The sequence below is a fragment of the Dreissena polymorpha genome, chromosome 1 (assembly GCF_020536995.1).
Source record: "Dreissena polymorpha isolate Duluth1 chromosome 1, UMN_Dpol_1.0, whole genome shotgun sequence".
Taxonomy (NCBI): domain Eukaryota; kingdom Metazoa; phylum Mollusca; class Bivalvia; order Myida; family Dreissenidae; genus Dreissena; species Dreissena polymorpha.
In genome coordinates this window covers 59,421,630-59,438,705 of record NC_068355.1, presented here as the reverse complement: position 1 = coordinate 59,438,705, position 17,076 = coordinate 59,421,630, and the positions used below count along the sequence as shown (strand labels likewise).

General features: G+C 36.2%; 1 protein-coding gene across 2 annotated transcripts in view; it reads right to left on the bottom strand.

Annotated features, from left to right (window-relative positions):
- The window catches only part of LOC127882362 (uncharacterized), a 175,660-nt gene that overhangs the window by 156,669 nt on the left and 1,915 nt on the right, over nt 1-17,076 (bottom strand). Inside the window, exon 2 of one of the 2 annotated variants that reach the window (XR_008050514.1) lies at nt 7,510-13,457. Coding sequence is in view for 1 of the 2 variants with exons in the window: in XM_052430957.1 (XP_052286917.1) it covers nt 11,010-13,448 (2,439 nt within the window). In the remaining variant the exon portion in view is untranslated. Of the gene's footprint in view, nt 1-5,871; nt 13,458-17,076 lie in introns of those variants that run through there. The other variant, XM_052430957.1, reaches the window with a different exon arrangement.

Below are 17,076 nucleotides of genomic sequence, written 5' to 3'. Positions count from 1 at the left end.
TTGATAAACGGCCGTGTACTTAACAGCAAAATTACGAGCACCCATTCATCATTTCACGATTTGGGCTATGCAAACTTTATAATGTGTTCACTTTTATTATTAAGTTCCGGCTTACGTGACAGTCCTTTTATTGGTGAGTCAAACATTTGTCTACATAAGACATGAAGTAGATATCATGACTTGGACAACTCGAGCACGCTCGCATATACAAACACATGCGCTCCAACTCCGTAAGAGTTGCATGTGGAAGTAAATCACGGATCTATACAAATAGTTGCGTACATGTACAAAATCGCCTTGCATAAATCAAAATGCGTTGTGGTATAAAACATTTCGAAACGGTTGTTCCGTATGTTTGACATACCCACACGCCAGGAGACCCGAATAAATAGCGTCGAATATTTCATTTGCTGATTTGGGAGAAATCACACTGAACATTGGCAACATCAACGCGTCTTAGCGTATAGGATGTAAAACTGTTCAGTGAAGTCCGGACTTTTCTTCGCATCTGCGCATTCCGGACAGGATTTACATGAGACCACGAAACATTGCCTGATTTTTAAGATTACATCGTAGTCCTTGATCAGCCTGCACAATTGTGCAGGCTTGGCCTGAGTTAAACAGGCATCATATGCCGTAATACCCATTTTCGCATGACATGGCTCTAAAAGTATGACTTGAATGTATGGAAAGAAAACTGCTTCTTAATCAAATATAAGCATAAAATACATTTTGATGAAGAAGCAACCACAATATGACACATATGATAATGTTATCTACAAGGAATATTCAACTAATTAATGTTACCAGATTTGAGACCTGCCTCTGTCTAGTGTTATGTTAGTCTTAGAACAACACTTTATACGGACAGCCAGCACACATCTTTTCCACAATTTATTGTCTACAAGAAATCATAAATGCATTCTCCAGGAAGGTTTATAAAAATGATTCAGTAGAAATATAGATACTTGAGACATAGTTTGTTCAACAATCGAATAAGGAATGAAGCTAAGAAATAATGCGCAAATACATAAAGTCTATAAAATAGTTTTTGCACACAGCATAGAGTAAAAGAATAACCAGCACAATGCACATTTAAACACACCTTTGTATTTGCATAATAAATCTAGTCCAATAAGTACATATTGATGACTTTGTTCCACAAACAAAGGATATGAGCAGTAAGTAAAGCAAAGTGCCTACACCAGCTAGAAATACACAATTATCTTTTTTTTTTGTTCAATATCAAATATAATAATGTAAATGATTATAAGTTATTATTGCATTCTATTCGTTCACATATAGATCTTTAGGTGCATGTGTCATATTCAAATAATCAAACTATTCAAATAATCAAACCCCACAGAACGTATGTTTGTCATACTGGTAATACAAACACCCAGTATCTCATTTACAGGACTTAAAAGTGATTTTGCAGAAAAACTGACATCTCAACTACAAGACGGCATACACCCCACAGCCCTTACCGAGTACACCAAAACCTTTCACTTTCAAATACCAGTACTGTAAAACCAATACTAGTATTACATATTAGTCAGACACCTATTTTCGTGGGTAAGCTCAAACCAGGAAATCACATGTTCTACGAACGTTACCGTCAGTACTCACTATACCAAAACTATAAAAAAAACTTATTAAGCCCTGTTTTCCTATAGCGCAGCTTGCATAATATTGGCGTAGAACAATAATTTTCTAATATAGCACATGACACTTAACCGCACAAAAAACAAGGGAATTAATTATCCAAACAAGTTGTAGACACAGGTCACTTGATTTGACATACAGGTACCAGTACATACATGTAGTTTCATCTGTCATTTTTAGTTCATTTATATCATTATAAGAACTGCATTTTTACATTCTTGCAAAGATATTGTGGACTAAGGTGTAAATCTTTTACTGCAAAAACTCATGGGAGAAAACACAGAGCTTCTTAAAAACTTTATTCATAATTTTCATCTAATTTTAAGCTATGCATATTCAAATGTGCTTCAGAAAGGATAAAGTGAAAGATAATGTAATTGACAGAGCTTTTTATTTGTAATTGAAAGGAACAATGAACAATTTATGTGTAACAATTATGACAGAAAGTGTAATTTTTTGTTAACAAAATTGAATGGAGCATTCCAATCACACTATAGTCAAAAGAAATGATTCTCCATAATGATTAAATAAAACAAGAGGGCCTGAAAGGCCCAAAGTCGCTCACCTGAGATAAAAAGAAATGACCTGTTCTTTGCAGCCCAAGATATCAATGAAACACAATAATGTTCTAACCAAGTTTCATGAAGAATGAACAACAAATAGCCCCCTGGCAGCCATGTTTTTTTTTACAGACCTGAACCATTTTTGAACTCTTCTAGACTGTTTACATTTTTTCACTTTATACATATAAAGAAAACTGCCCCACCACCTGGTGCCCATGTTTTTCCACTTATCACGACCATTTTCAAACTCTTCCGAGACATCCACATAGCTAATGTTTTGACAAAATTTCATGATGATTAGGCAAAAAATGTGACTTCTAGTGTTCACAAGCTTTTTTATTATATAAATATAAGGAAAAAGACCCCCCTGGCGGACATGTTTTTTTACCGATCCAAACCATTTTTGAACTGTCGTATCCAGGTGTAGTATTGCGGTCTCGTTTGCTTACGCAAGTGAACCGGTCCCGGGATGGTTAAGGGTTATGTTACTTTGTGAGCACTTATGGAATGCGGAAATATCTATTCGACAAACGTTTATTTTCCGTCAGGATGACACCGCTGATTGGTTGTAATTCAATTAACTAAAGGTATTGCCGTTTACTTAAATATAATTTTATAAACATATTATTCAACAGTAGGCTGTTTTACACTAAACAATTTAGAAATATGAACATGTATCGATTTCATATTTCATTTCATTAATATTGTGTATCATTCATTACCGTTTTATTTACAATTTTCTGACATCGTTTTATTTAATACATAAAGCCTGAAAATGATTAAATCTTGATAAATGAACTCTGCAAATAAGAAAGGTAAATCTTGACTTTTAAGGTTATTCTGATTCTGATTTCTATCTCCAGAAACTTATAATTGAAATTATTTCTTTATTGTTTTCATAGAGTATCCATTTGATATGTGTTAACATATCTTAAATATGATTATATAGAGTGAATTATTATGGAATCTTGTTTTGATATGAAGTTCCCATTTTAATTACATATTTTTTGTTAATTGTTAAAAACATGCACTTAATACTCCTGTGAAATAAAATATATCAAACACTTCAACTAGCTTGTATTACTAACCACTGATATTAACATCTGGCATAGAGCACAGTGAGAGGGTAATTAAGTACCTAGGAATCATGATTCTGTTGGTCTGTGGTCATTATCAATTTGTTCAGGGAAACTCATGCTGGTTTTCTAACTGTATCAGACACTACCTGGCTAAGAAAGCTGAGTGGTAAAAAGTTACAAACTGCAATGATCAATATCTGCAGGGAATTTCTCAAAGATGGCTTATCAGTAATAGTTCCCATTATAGATTAATTTCAAATGCATGCACATGCATTTCAAATATAAAATTGCTAGCTTCAATATTGCAGAAGTGACATTACATGAGCAATTTTGACCCAAATATTTGACCTTGAAGGATGACCTTGACCTTTCACCACTCAAAATGTGCAGCTCCATGAGATACACATGCATGCCAAATATCAAGTTGATATCTTCAATATTGCAAAAGTTTTCATAAAATAAGCGATTTGGGCCACATATATTTGACCTCTGACCTTGAAGGATGACCTGACCTTTCACCACTCAAAATGTGCAGCTCCATGAGATACACATGCATGCCAAATATCAAGTTGCTATCTTGAATATTGAAATACTGCAAAAGTGTACATTAAATGAGCGATTTTGACCCACATATTTGACCTTTGACCTTGAAGGATGACCTTGACCTTTCACCACTCAAAATGTGCAGCTCCATGAGATACACATGCATGCCAAATATCAAGTTGCTATCTTGAATATTGAAATACTGCAAGTGTACATTAAATGAGCGATTTTGACCCATATATTTGACCTTTGACCTTGAAGGATGACCTTGACCTTTCACCACTCAAAATGTGCAGCTCCATGAGATACATATGTCATTATGCATGCCAAATATCAAGTTGCTATCTTCAATATTGCAAAAGTTATTGCAAATGTTAAAGTTGGCGCAAAGCAACCAACCAACAGACCAACCAACAGACAGGGCAGAAACAATATGTCCCCCACTGCTATAGTGGGGGACATAAAAATAGATTGGGAAACATGACTCAGCAGGTTAAACAAGGGAGATAGATACTGCAAAATTGTGTACATGTTGTCTTTCTTTCAGCTATCTCTTAGTTGATTGGCTTACCATAAGTAATAATGACTAAAACAGTTATGTTAATTATGAAAATTCTGTGTTATGAAAAATTAAATAATACAGTTAATGGTACATAATAATGACATAATAAAACCAAACTTTACTTTACAGGTAACAAATGTTCTGACCAAAGTTCATGAAGATTTGGCAATTGAATTAAATAAATAATTTTAAAGAGGTTATGAACTAATGGTGTTATTTAAATTTTAAGAATCTATAGATTATTGCAAGTTTAATATGCAAAATAGGAAGGATATTAACTTAACATTGTCTTCATTGTAAGAATACATTAAAGCAGCACTTTATAACATAACTAGAGTGTTAACAAGGTTTTACTATAGTCATATATTAAAAAATGCCCCGCCCCCCTAGCGGCCATGTTTTTCAACCAACCAGCATTATTTTCAAACTCGTCAAAGATATCATTGGGATGAATGTTCTGACCAAGTTTCATGAAGATTGGACAATAAATTTGGCCTCTAGGGTGTAACAAGATTTTAATATAGCCATATAAGGAAAAATGCCCCGCCCCTTGGCAGCCATGTTTTTCAAGCAAGGCTACCATTTTTGAACTCATCCAAGATATCATTGGGACAAATCATCTGAGCAAGTTTCACGAAGATTGGACAATAAATGTGGACTCTAGAGTGTTAACAAGGTTTTACTATAGTAATATAAGGAAAAATGCCCCGCCCCTGGCGGCCATGTTTTTCAACCAACCGGCATCATTTTCTAACTCGTCCAAGATATTATTGGGATTAATCTTCTGACCAAATTTCATGAAGATTGGGCAATAAATGTGGTCTCTAGAGTGTAAACAAGATTTTACAATAGCCATATAAAGATAAATGCCCCGTCCCTTGGCAGCCATGTTTTTCAAGCAAACGTAACCATTTTCGAACTCATCCAAGATATCATTAAGACCAATCGTCTGAACAAATTTCATGAAGATTGGACAATAAATGTGGCCTCTAGAGAGTGAACAAGGCAAATGTTGATGTCGCACAACGGACGACGGACAAAAGGCGATCACAAAAGCTCACCATGAGCGTGTTGTGCTCAGGTCACCATGAGCGTGTTGTGCTCAGGTCACCATGAGCGTGTTGTGCTCAGGTCACCATGAGCGTGTTGTGCTCAGGTCACCATGAGCGTGTTGTGCTCAGGTCACCATGAGCGTGTTGTGCTCAGGTCACCATGAGCGTGTTGTGCTCAGGTCACCATGAGCGTGTTGTGCTCAGGTCACCATGAGCGTGTTGTGCTCAGGTCACCATGAGCGTGTTGTGCTCAGGTAACCATGAGCGTGTTGTGCTCAGGTCACCATGAGCGTGTTGTGCTCAGGTCACCATGAGCGTGTTGTGCTCAGGTCACCATGAGCGTGTTGTGCTCAGGTCACCATGAGCATGTTGTGCTCAGGTCACCATGAGCGTGTTGTGCTCAGGTGAGCTACAAATTCACACAAATCTGAATATTCTTATGAACATAGTTTAATTTTTATGATAATTTCAAGAGTGTTTAAATTTGCATACCATTACATGATATCTTCTAAATATACCAGTTCATATGCTATAAGTAAATAGACAGTAAATTATAAAACATATATATATTCTGGACAATAAAACATATTTATATTCAATTACACATTTATTTTGGCTGAAGTTTTACACAAAAACATACACAAAACTGTACAATCACAAAGTATAATGTAATTGCTTCACTTTCTGCATTCGTTTACAAAAATCTTTTCAAACAATTCAACCATTACATTTTTTTGAAGACAACACATGCATATTCCCTGTTAATATATTATGAATCCTTGTGAATATATAAGAAATTTTCATCAAGTACCGGTAAACATACAAGAAAAGAAATGTGTTTTGGTACATGGATAAATCATATTAGAGCTATGTTATTTTACATCTGAATGCAAAAACCATGTTCATGTCTACAATTATTGCAGATTTGGCTGAAGTACATGTTAAACATAGCATGAGGGTCATCAAGGCTGAGAGCACTTGTCTGATTACTAATTTAACAAGAGGACCATTGTCTCTACAGTGTTCATTTGTGACCACATTTTTTTTAACTAGGCACAGATACCATTAGACAAAATTTCTGCCCAAGTTTCATGAAGATTGGAATATGAGTGACTTCTAGAGTGTTCACAAGCTTTTTCTTTAATTTGCCCTAGTGACCCAGTTTTTTTTAATTCTAAAATAACCCAGTTCCAAACTCCACCAAGACATCATTGGAATAAATATTCTGACAAAGTTTCAAAAAGATTGGACAATATTGTGGCCTCCAGAGTGTTCACTAGCTACTTGTTAATGCCGCATTATTCAAGAAGGACAAAGTGCAATTACAAAAGCTCACCATTAACAGGTTCTGCTAAGGTGAGGTAATAAAAATACAATTGACCACAGTTTACCATGCCCATACACATTTATATGATACAAATGTCATTTATATTTGAATGCCGAAACCATCTTTGTGTCTTTTGTTTTTAAATTTATTGCAAATTTGGCTGAAATACATGTAAAACATAAGAAAAACAAGATGTGTTTGTGAAACACAATGTCCCCCTATATGATGTTTGACCTTGTAGGATGACCTTGACCTTGTGAAGGATGACCTTGACCATGACATTTCACCACTCAAAATGTGCAGCTCCATGAGATACACATGCATGCCAAATATCAAGTTGCTATCTTCAATATTGCAAAAGTATTCATAAAATAAGCGATTTGGGCCTCATATATTTGACCTCTGACCTTGAAGGATGACCTTGACCTTTCACCACTCAAAATGTGCAGCTCCATGAGATGCACATGCATGCCAAATATCAAGATGCTATCTTCAATATTGCAAAAGTATTTATAAAATAAGCAATTTGGGCCACCTATATTTGACCTCTGACCTTGAAGGATGACCTTGACCTTTCACCACTCAAAATGTGCAGCTCCATGAGATACACATGCATGCCAAATATCAAGTTGCTATCTTCAATATTGCAAAAGTATTCATAAAATTAGCGATTTTGGCCACATATATTTGACCTCTAACCTTGAAGGATGACCTTGACCTTTCACCACTCAAAATGTGCAGCTTCATGAGATACACATGCATGCCAAATATGAAGTTGCTATCTTCAATATAGCAAAAGTTATTGCAAAATGTTAAAAGTTGGCGCAAACAGACCAACAGACAGACCAACAGACAGGGCAAAAACAATATGTCCCCCACTACTATAGTGGGGGACATAACAAAGGCTGACTCGCTTGCCTGAGAACTTATTCCAATCTACAAGAGGCTTACAGCGCCCATATACTTTTTTTAAAAATTCACAGTACATGCATTCTACGCAGTCATAGGACATTCCAAGATCCAGTTAAATTCCATAAAGTAAAAAAGAATTATTGTGTTAATTTTCCTGAAGAATAAAATTAACAAGAGATGTGTTGGTCAGAAACACAATGCCCCCTATTGCGCCGCTTTAAAGCCATATATTTGACTTTTGACCTTGAAGGATGACCTTGACCTTTGACCACTCAAAATGCGATGCTCCATGAGATACACATGCATGCCAAATATCAAGTTGCTATCTTCAATATTGCAAAAGTTATGACCAAGGTTGAAGTTTAGTGACAGACACTCAGACAGACAGGCCAAAAACAATATTCCCCTCGATCATTTGATCCAAAGGCATAAAAAGTTTCAGAAACTATATCCGCATTTTGTTATCTGAATATCACTACTTGCAACAGTTCAACTTTCACATCTAACAAGACCTGTTGGGAACCAAGGATGCCACCAAGGTGCCAAATTATGCAATGATTTAACAGTTTTTTTGTGTTGTAAGCCCTCCAACATTGACATTGGACCAAAAAATCAAAAGGTGTCGTCTTTTCAACACAAGCAACTTTTTGGCTAGAAAACAAATTTTGTGTTAAAAGTTACTATGAGCTTGACGTTTGACCTGTTGACCTCAAAATCTATAGACGCCTTCCTTACCTCCCACTTAAACATATCATAGAGCACAATCATTAATGGAAGGGCTCTCAAAGGGGTTAACATTAATTGGATCCTTAGATACTATTTGCTGCCATCCCTACTGCATCTGAACTCTCTTCCGAGTAAATAGTCCATTAAAAATTTGTCTCTGCTTTATTTGCTCAGTAATGTTAGGTGTTCCAATTCAGATCAGGCCCATAATGAAATTTACCAAGATATAATATGTACATAAAGCCTTCAAGCCAGTTTAAAAATTCTGTAGCAAAAGTGAAGTTTCTTTTTCAAACCTATGATGCTTGTTCATGTAATTACCGCCATTATACTACAATTTTACTAAAGCCAAAAGCTTGCAAATAATTTCGCTCTTAATAAAGCTTAAAACATTAAAAATATTGTATTGGCTGATCAATTACTCCCATGTAAATGCTAAAAATATAACTCTACAACGTAAAAGAAATTTAAGATATCAAAAGCAAAACTACATGTACTTGAAATGACAAGAATGAAATATGTGAATGCAAATAACAATTAAAACACAGCAAAGAAAGGCTAATTATAAAATGATTCAACAATATTGCAACAGCATTTGCTTGTAAAACTTCATTCATTTCAAGATAACAAAATGAAATCAAACAAAACTTAATATTATTTACTTTCAATACAAGACACAGATAGAAAATAACAACACAAAAGCACTATGTCAACAGTTCATGACATATACATTTCTTTGAATACACACAGCACATAAATTGTTTTAAACGAAATAACGGATGTAAAGCAATTCAAAGACTACCAGAAATTCTATAAAACAACATGTGTATAGGTATAAAATCCTAATTAAAAAAAGAATAAATCCTGGACCAATTCATTGCTTGGAAATGGATAAATTACCTTTTGTTTCTTCTGTAAATTAAATAAAGAAAAGAACATTTAAAATTCAGAGGCAAAACAAGAATCTAGACTTGTTTAACCCATTTATGCCGATTGGACTGTCCCATTCTTCTAAATTGGATCAATTTATTTCCAAAATTAGGGATGTCTAGTATATTTATTTCTATATTTAGAATATTTCTTACAGAAATTCCTCTAAGCAAACAGCGTAGACCCTGATGAGACGCCGCATCATGCGGCGTCTCATCTGGTTCTACGCTGGTTGCCAGGGCCTTTTTCCTAGACGCTAGGCATAAATGGGTTAAATCAGGTGTATGATTTTCAATCAAAAGGAATATTTAAAAAGTGTTTGAAAAACATTTCACTTGTCGTGTTTTCAAACATGACTGTGCACAAAGCGTTCCAAATATTTGTTAAACTCAGACAACTCTGTCTGGTTATGTGGAGAAGAGTAAGAGAATTGATGTTGAGACTTGAAAGAGAAAATAATTATTAAAATATGGCAATATATATATTTTTTACAAATACTCTTGTCACAATGACTACCATAATATATCTACATTATTTACAATAAATCCACATGTGAACATCAAACAAGTTATACCGCATCTAGCCTATTATGAAGAGCCCATGGCAAAAAGAGTATAATAATTTTCAAATCAGATCACTACAGTCAAGTTCTATAACTTTTGTGTCACAAAATACATATTTTACTAAGCATGTACCATTTAAATGTGGTCAAACATAAAATAGTTTTTTTCACTAACCATGCTTTAAAACATCACAACATAGACAAAAACAAAATACATGTAAATTGTTCAATACCATATATGCTGGTAACATTGACATTATTTATCACCTGCTTATACTAAATACAATGTATATGAATAACTAGTGTCCTTATTTTTAAGCTGGTGTATGATCGTTTTATTTTAATGGTGTTTAATAATTCATACAAACAGACAAACACAAATTAACTTTACAAACCATACTTCAACAAAGCAATACTTACCTGTGAAACAGATGAGTAATGACTAATGTATGAACAAAGGTTTGTTAAGAAGTTGTCATGTTTATGACTGTTGTAATGCGGACTGACCTCATGAGCAAAACTAGCCATAAACCTTAGCAATTTGTAAGACCTGTACATGGTGTTCACAAGTTTGACATTAGCTTCAATTTTTTTAAAGTGTTTCAATAAAGCAAAAGAGAAAAGTTTACTTGTATTGGTTCGCGTACTTTTAAACATAGACAAACATTTAAGTTGTTATGTTAAATGCATTTAGGTCTTAGGTTTAAGCTCAATACTGATACAACAATACAATTGGCTTTGGAAAGGTCTGCATATGTCAAACAAAATCATTACACATTTTTGTTCAAAAACACAGTACAAACTTGAAGGATTTGATGAATTCTGAGAAAACTGGGCTTAATGCATATACGTAAAGTGTCGTCCCAGATTAGCCTGTGCAGTCCGCACAGGCTAATCAGGGATGACAATTTCCGCTTAAACTAGATTTTCGGTAAAAAGGGACTTACTTTATACGAAAAATACTATTAAAGTGGAAAGTGTCGTCCCTGATAAGCCTTTGCGGACTGCACAGGCTAATTCTGGACGACACTTTACGCACACGCATTTTGCCAAATTTTCATAGAACAAGACACAATTTTACAAGTTGTTCAATCATTTACGTGGTTTTGGTCAGTGCTGCCTTGCGAATTTGATATGAATTTCCTCAGCTCCTCAATGTCACTACTGTTCTTCAGAAGCTCTTCAGTGAACACAATATTCTCAATAGTGACCTTATTGCCTGGCAACTCTAACTGAACGCTGCCTTCTTCTCCAAGATCTTGCTTAATGCAGACACTTTCTTTCACAAAGGTTTTGGTTTTTGGTTTTTCATTTTCAATCAATGCTGAACCTTTTCTCATATCTGTAGTTTGATTATGACCAAGATTGTATTTGAAAGTGTCTGAACTAATGCCACCATTCTTTTTAGAGGTAGAAAAAGAATCCGGTATATTAAATGCTTTTTTAAAGCTCTTCATCATCTCTTGTTCACTCATCATGGTAATTGGGCTTCGATTATTCCAAGGATGAAAGAACGACCTTGGCTCAGGGGAGAGTGGTCTGTTAAAAGGCAGCTGGAGATTTTTATCTGGAGAGATCAGACCTTCACAAGAAAGGGAGCTACGACATAACATCTTTCTCGGAGACGAATCTGTTGAACTGATGGACCTATTGTCAAATTCTATTTCAATACTATTACAACCATCAGATCTGATAAGCGCATTAACTTGCTGGTCATCAATACCAATCACTTCACACTCAAAGTCTGATGAAAGTGTGCTTGTACTTGCTCGACTTCTCACATCATCACTTCTAGAATTGTACCATGGAGACAACCGCCACCTTTCAATCTGAGACATTGCCAGATTGTTCGGAGATAGGGGATCCCCACCAAACATAGCATGATGGGCAAACAGATCATTCCATGGCTGAAGATGAGCCATCGAGGAAAACAGCTGATCACGAGGTGAATTATCCAATTTTTCTTTCTTCATTTTTTTCTCTCTCCCTTTTGGAGAAATAAACTCAAACTCACTATTTTTTCTATTTTTACACTGTTTGGGGACGTCATTTTCATTTGCAGTAGACTTTTGACTACTATTTTTGTTATACCCTTCCTGAATCACCTTCACATCGTCAATGCTGGGTGAAACAGGAGGGCGCGAGCCGTTTTTTGGACACCCGTGCTGTGAATTGTAATATTGTTGTGACAACGCGTTACCCACTCTGTATCCTCCACCTTGTCCAGGGTACTGTGGGAATGATGTAGGGGACGTAATTCCTAGCCTAGAAAAAGGGAGGGTTCCAAACCCCTCCCGATATCTGTCCGGAGGATACGAATACCCTGGAGGAAACGAGTTTAAAAAGTTTGATCGAAATGGATTCATATCTGCAGGGCCCGTGAAAAACGATGGTCCACTTGGCTGGAATGGTCCAGGCATTGAATATGATAATCCTGGATGATACATGCACGAAGAGTCATTTGGTCCTCGTCCTAATGTGTCTAGGTGATTGGCAGTATGGTTATAGTTCATGTGCGAAATTCTGGCATGATCACTGAATAAACCACTGGGCTCTCGCTGGGTCATGTGGGGATGAACAGATGGAAAATGAGGATGGTGCCCTGATAATGGAAACTGGTCAACAGAACGATAATCATTTAACGACCGGTCTCCTAAGCCCGGTATGTTGCCCATTGTGGGCAGGGTTGGTAATCCAGACAGTGAATTATTTGACATCTGTTGCATAACAAGCGGAATTGTGGGTCCAACATGCGACAGGGATGCAGACATATGCGGTACACTGCTGCAAGATGACATTGGAGTTGCATGAAGACCAGGCATGCCAGCTGCCAATGGGCTGTTTACAGGCTGTGGCATAACGGGCGATGTATGATCTGGCTTCTGGACTGGGGGAGAAGTTGCATTTGCCTGGACATGTTGATGTGGACTCATGTTCATTTGCATATTTAATGAATTATTGCCAGCAGCATTTGGTAGAGCTGCCGTTCTCTCCAATACGGGATTTGGTGGCGACAGGTACCCATTGTTGGGATGGGCACCGTGTACCATGGAGGGTTGCTGAGGTAGCTGTGAGGGGAAGAATGGGTTTTCTGAACGGGCATCAGGCAGGTGGCCACCAGCGTCGTGAAAAGCCATCCCAGAATGAGAACCAAGCGGTGGGGACTTAACCTGGGATGGATGACCATGAGCCCTTTGTGGAGAAACATTCCCACCTTGTGGACTCTGATGTGGACGACTGTATGGCTTCGGTTTTGACCTCAAATAGATACACTTTCTATAAATGCATGTCTGCTTCAGGACATCTTTTCGGACACAGAAATGGCACTTCATGCAGTTTTCTTTTACTTGGCATGGGCCACACTGTCCACAGCGCTTTCTCCGCTTGCACCGTGACCTATCGTCCATGCCGTAAGCATCGTGGGCCCCATCCAGATGGTGATCATCCAGCTCTATCACAAAGTCCTCGTCCTCAGTGTGCACCTTCTGCGGGAACGACATCCCACCGGAAGGGCCACTGTCCGACATGGTGAAGTCCTGAAAGGAAAAAAAATCATACAATTTGTTGAAATGTATATGTAGAAAGAACAAAAAAAAACATTATTGACTATAAAAACATTTTAAAGCATTGTAATACACACATGTTTTCTTACTATTCTCTTAAATAAGACAGTGTATAACAGACCTTAATTTCAAATACATTCACTTATATCCGTATTGGCTACACAACTTGCGATTAACATTCCATTTTGTATTTCTTTTTTAAATGTTTTTGCAAATTGGAATTTTCTTTAAAATTGCGACATATTGCATCTGCAAATTCAGTATACAAAATCAATAAAGTTCTCGCCTTTATAAACTGCTATATTAGATGGTATATATTCAGATATCATCTATATACACTGGTTATATCATCTACAGACAATGCAACAGCTTTGTGAAGAAAGATTTGTAACACATATGTACGAATGCCTTAGAATACATGTAACATTGACGACTGCATAATTGAAAACTATACTGAACGCATATTATTTCTTTAAGACATTCACATGTTTAAAACTACCTACATTTTTTTATTATAATTAAATGTACATGTAGAGCATAATACCCCAGACAATATCCCTCATAATTGTCATGTTTAGGATCAAACCATAGTTGCAAATTACCTAATGCAAAAGTATTATGGCTACATTAGAAAAAGTGTATTAGCACATTAGTCACACATAAATCATTCAGGTTGTCTGTTATTAGTGTGATGTGCATCCTCCAGAATGTTGTAATATTAGGATCGTAAGGCCACACTGAACCTTCACATTTTTTATATTGAATACTTTTATATTAACACTAACATGGGATACATCTAGAGTTCGTTTATTTTATTTTATAAATCTATACAAACAACCTGGAAGGTTCTTCTTTTTTTTGTTTATGATAGCCAAACCAACAAAAAATATTCAACTGTAAAATATATCTTTTAAATTTTTCATTGCAAAAAAGCCAGATTTGTCAACATCTACACAGATTTGCAAAATAACTTAAACATGTATTTTCCCAGTGAATGTAGGCAGGTTGTTATTTTGTGGAATAAATACCACCCATACTTACAAAGTCGCTATAATGTGAACAAATGGTTTCCTACATGTATGTCAGCCGAACATAATACATGTATGACATTGATAAAACTGTAATTAATCATAATCTAATAAACTAAAAATGTATAATTGTTCATACTTGATGATGTAGTTTTGTCTAAATATCCATTTTTAAATTGACAGTCTCATTTGAAGATGTTTTGTTGCTATTTAATATGCTTTCAGTTTATTGTGGAAGCGGACAGAATCATTTATCAAACATGGCAACTGTGCGCTGATTTACCTATGTGATATTGAAACTGAAATAACTAAACTTAGCAATGGGCAAATGTTAGGTTGCTATTTTAATTTCAAATAAGACAAGGGCTGTTTGTAAAACATGCATGCCCCCCATATGGGCTTTCAGTTGTAGTGGCAGCCATTGTGTGAATACGTTTTTTGTTACTGTGAATTGACCTTTGACCTAGTGATTTGAAAATCAATAGGGGTCTTCTGCCAGTCATGATGATATCAATGTACCTATGAAGCTTCTTGATCATAGGCCTAATTATTCTTTATTGATTAACTCTTTTGTAAACAAGGGCTGTTTGTAAAACATGCATGCCCCCCATATGGGCTGTCAGTTGTAGTGGCAGCCATTGTGTAAATACGTTTTTTGTCACTGTGACCTTGACCTTTGATCTAGTGACCTGAAAATCAATAAGGGTCATCTGCCAGTCATGATAAATGTACCTAATATTAAGATTCATGATCCTAGGCCTAATTATTCTTGAGTTATCATCAGGAAACCATTTTACTGTTTCGAGTCACTGTGACCTTGACCTTTGACCTAGTGACCTCAAAATCAATAGGGGTCATCTACCAGTCATGATCAATGCACCTATGAAGTTTCATAATCATAGGCCTAAGCGTTCTTGAGTTATCATCCGGAAACTATCTGGTGGATGGACGGACGGACTGACCGACCTACCGACATGTGCAAAACAATATACCCCCTCTTCTGCCAGTCATAATCAATGTACCTATGAAGTTTGATGATCCTAGGCGTAAGCATTCTTGAGTTATCATCCGGAAACCATTTTACTGTTTCGAGTCACCGTGATCTTTGACCTAGTGACCCGAAAATCAATAGGGGTCATCTGCAAGTCATGATCAATGTACATTTGAAGTTTCATGATCCTAGGCGTAAGCGTTCTTGTATTATCATCCGAAACCATTTTACTATTTCGAGTCACTGTGACCTTGACCTTTGACCTCAAAATCAATAGGGGTCATCTGCCAGTCATGATCAATGTACCTATGAAGTTTCACGATCCTAGGCCTCAGCGTTCTTGAGTTATCATCCGGAAACTATCTGGGTGAAGGACGGACGGACCGACCTACTGACATGTGCAAAACAATATACCTCCTCTTCAAAGGGGGGCATAAACATATTTGTTATCTGATATGAACATGAGGAGCAAATTAGATTTCATACAGTTAAAACCAAATGGCTTGAACATTGCGGGGACCACCAAGAAAAGATCCAGCCATCTAAAATTGCAGCCAAACGATTTCTATTTTACAGGGTAATAAGTTAACAAACAAGAATCTGCTACACATTTTCATCTCCAGTTGAAGAATATTCATACTGCCTAAACTCCTTACTGCCTTCTGTGTATGAATTAATAAGAACACAGGACAACAGATAAGGATTGTTTTACTGTTTTTACGATATATATTTAACAGAAAACAAATTGAAACAAAAAATCGTACAACAAATGATACTGAAAATGGCAAATAGAATTTCAATCAATTCTTGGTTGTTTTAGTTGTACTGTTTCCCTCCGTACTTGGTTTGATTTGACAAGGCCCTTGTTTGGCCGTTTTGGGGGAAAAAATTCAGTCCCATTCCCCCCCTTTAAGTAGTATACTTTTTTCTCCTATTTCAGCTAAAAATTCCCCAATCCAAAAATTATTATTTTTTACTTTTATACCTTTGTTGCCAGCTGGTACCGTGCTATTAACCTTTGATTTAATGTATATTTTTGTAAATTACATTAATATAGCAATTTTAAGTGTTGAATAGTTGGTGAAAAGATTTTCTTAAATTCCCCTTTTCGCCCAAATTGACCCGAAATTCCCCCCCTCTAAGGGCCCCGGCCCCAATCCCCCAAAGTGTAGCAAGGGCCCTGTTTGAATTAGTACATTGAAAACTATAGGCTGGTCGTTATACTTGTAGTAAGTTTATTTAGACACCTGTTCGGGCCAGTTTTTATAGGCAAATTTACTTCTGTCATAAAAAGTTCTGGAAAATGTAAGCTGCTTAAAGTTTTTTTAGCCCGATTTTATAGCCGAAATTCGGCTATATTCCCAATCGCAAAAAGTATACTTTTTTCCCAACATTTGCTAAAAAATTCCCAATTGGGGAAAAACACGCCAATGACATCGGCTGTTTCGCTTTTTAACAAATCGTAGTCCGATCTGGTTTTGTACAGGTTTTAGACTATACCTCGATTTGGATAATGTCGGCATTATTCGTGTGCAAGATATTCTCTGTGTTGTTCAGTCGCTTATTATATTTG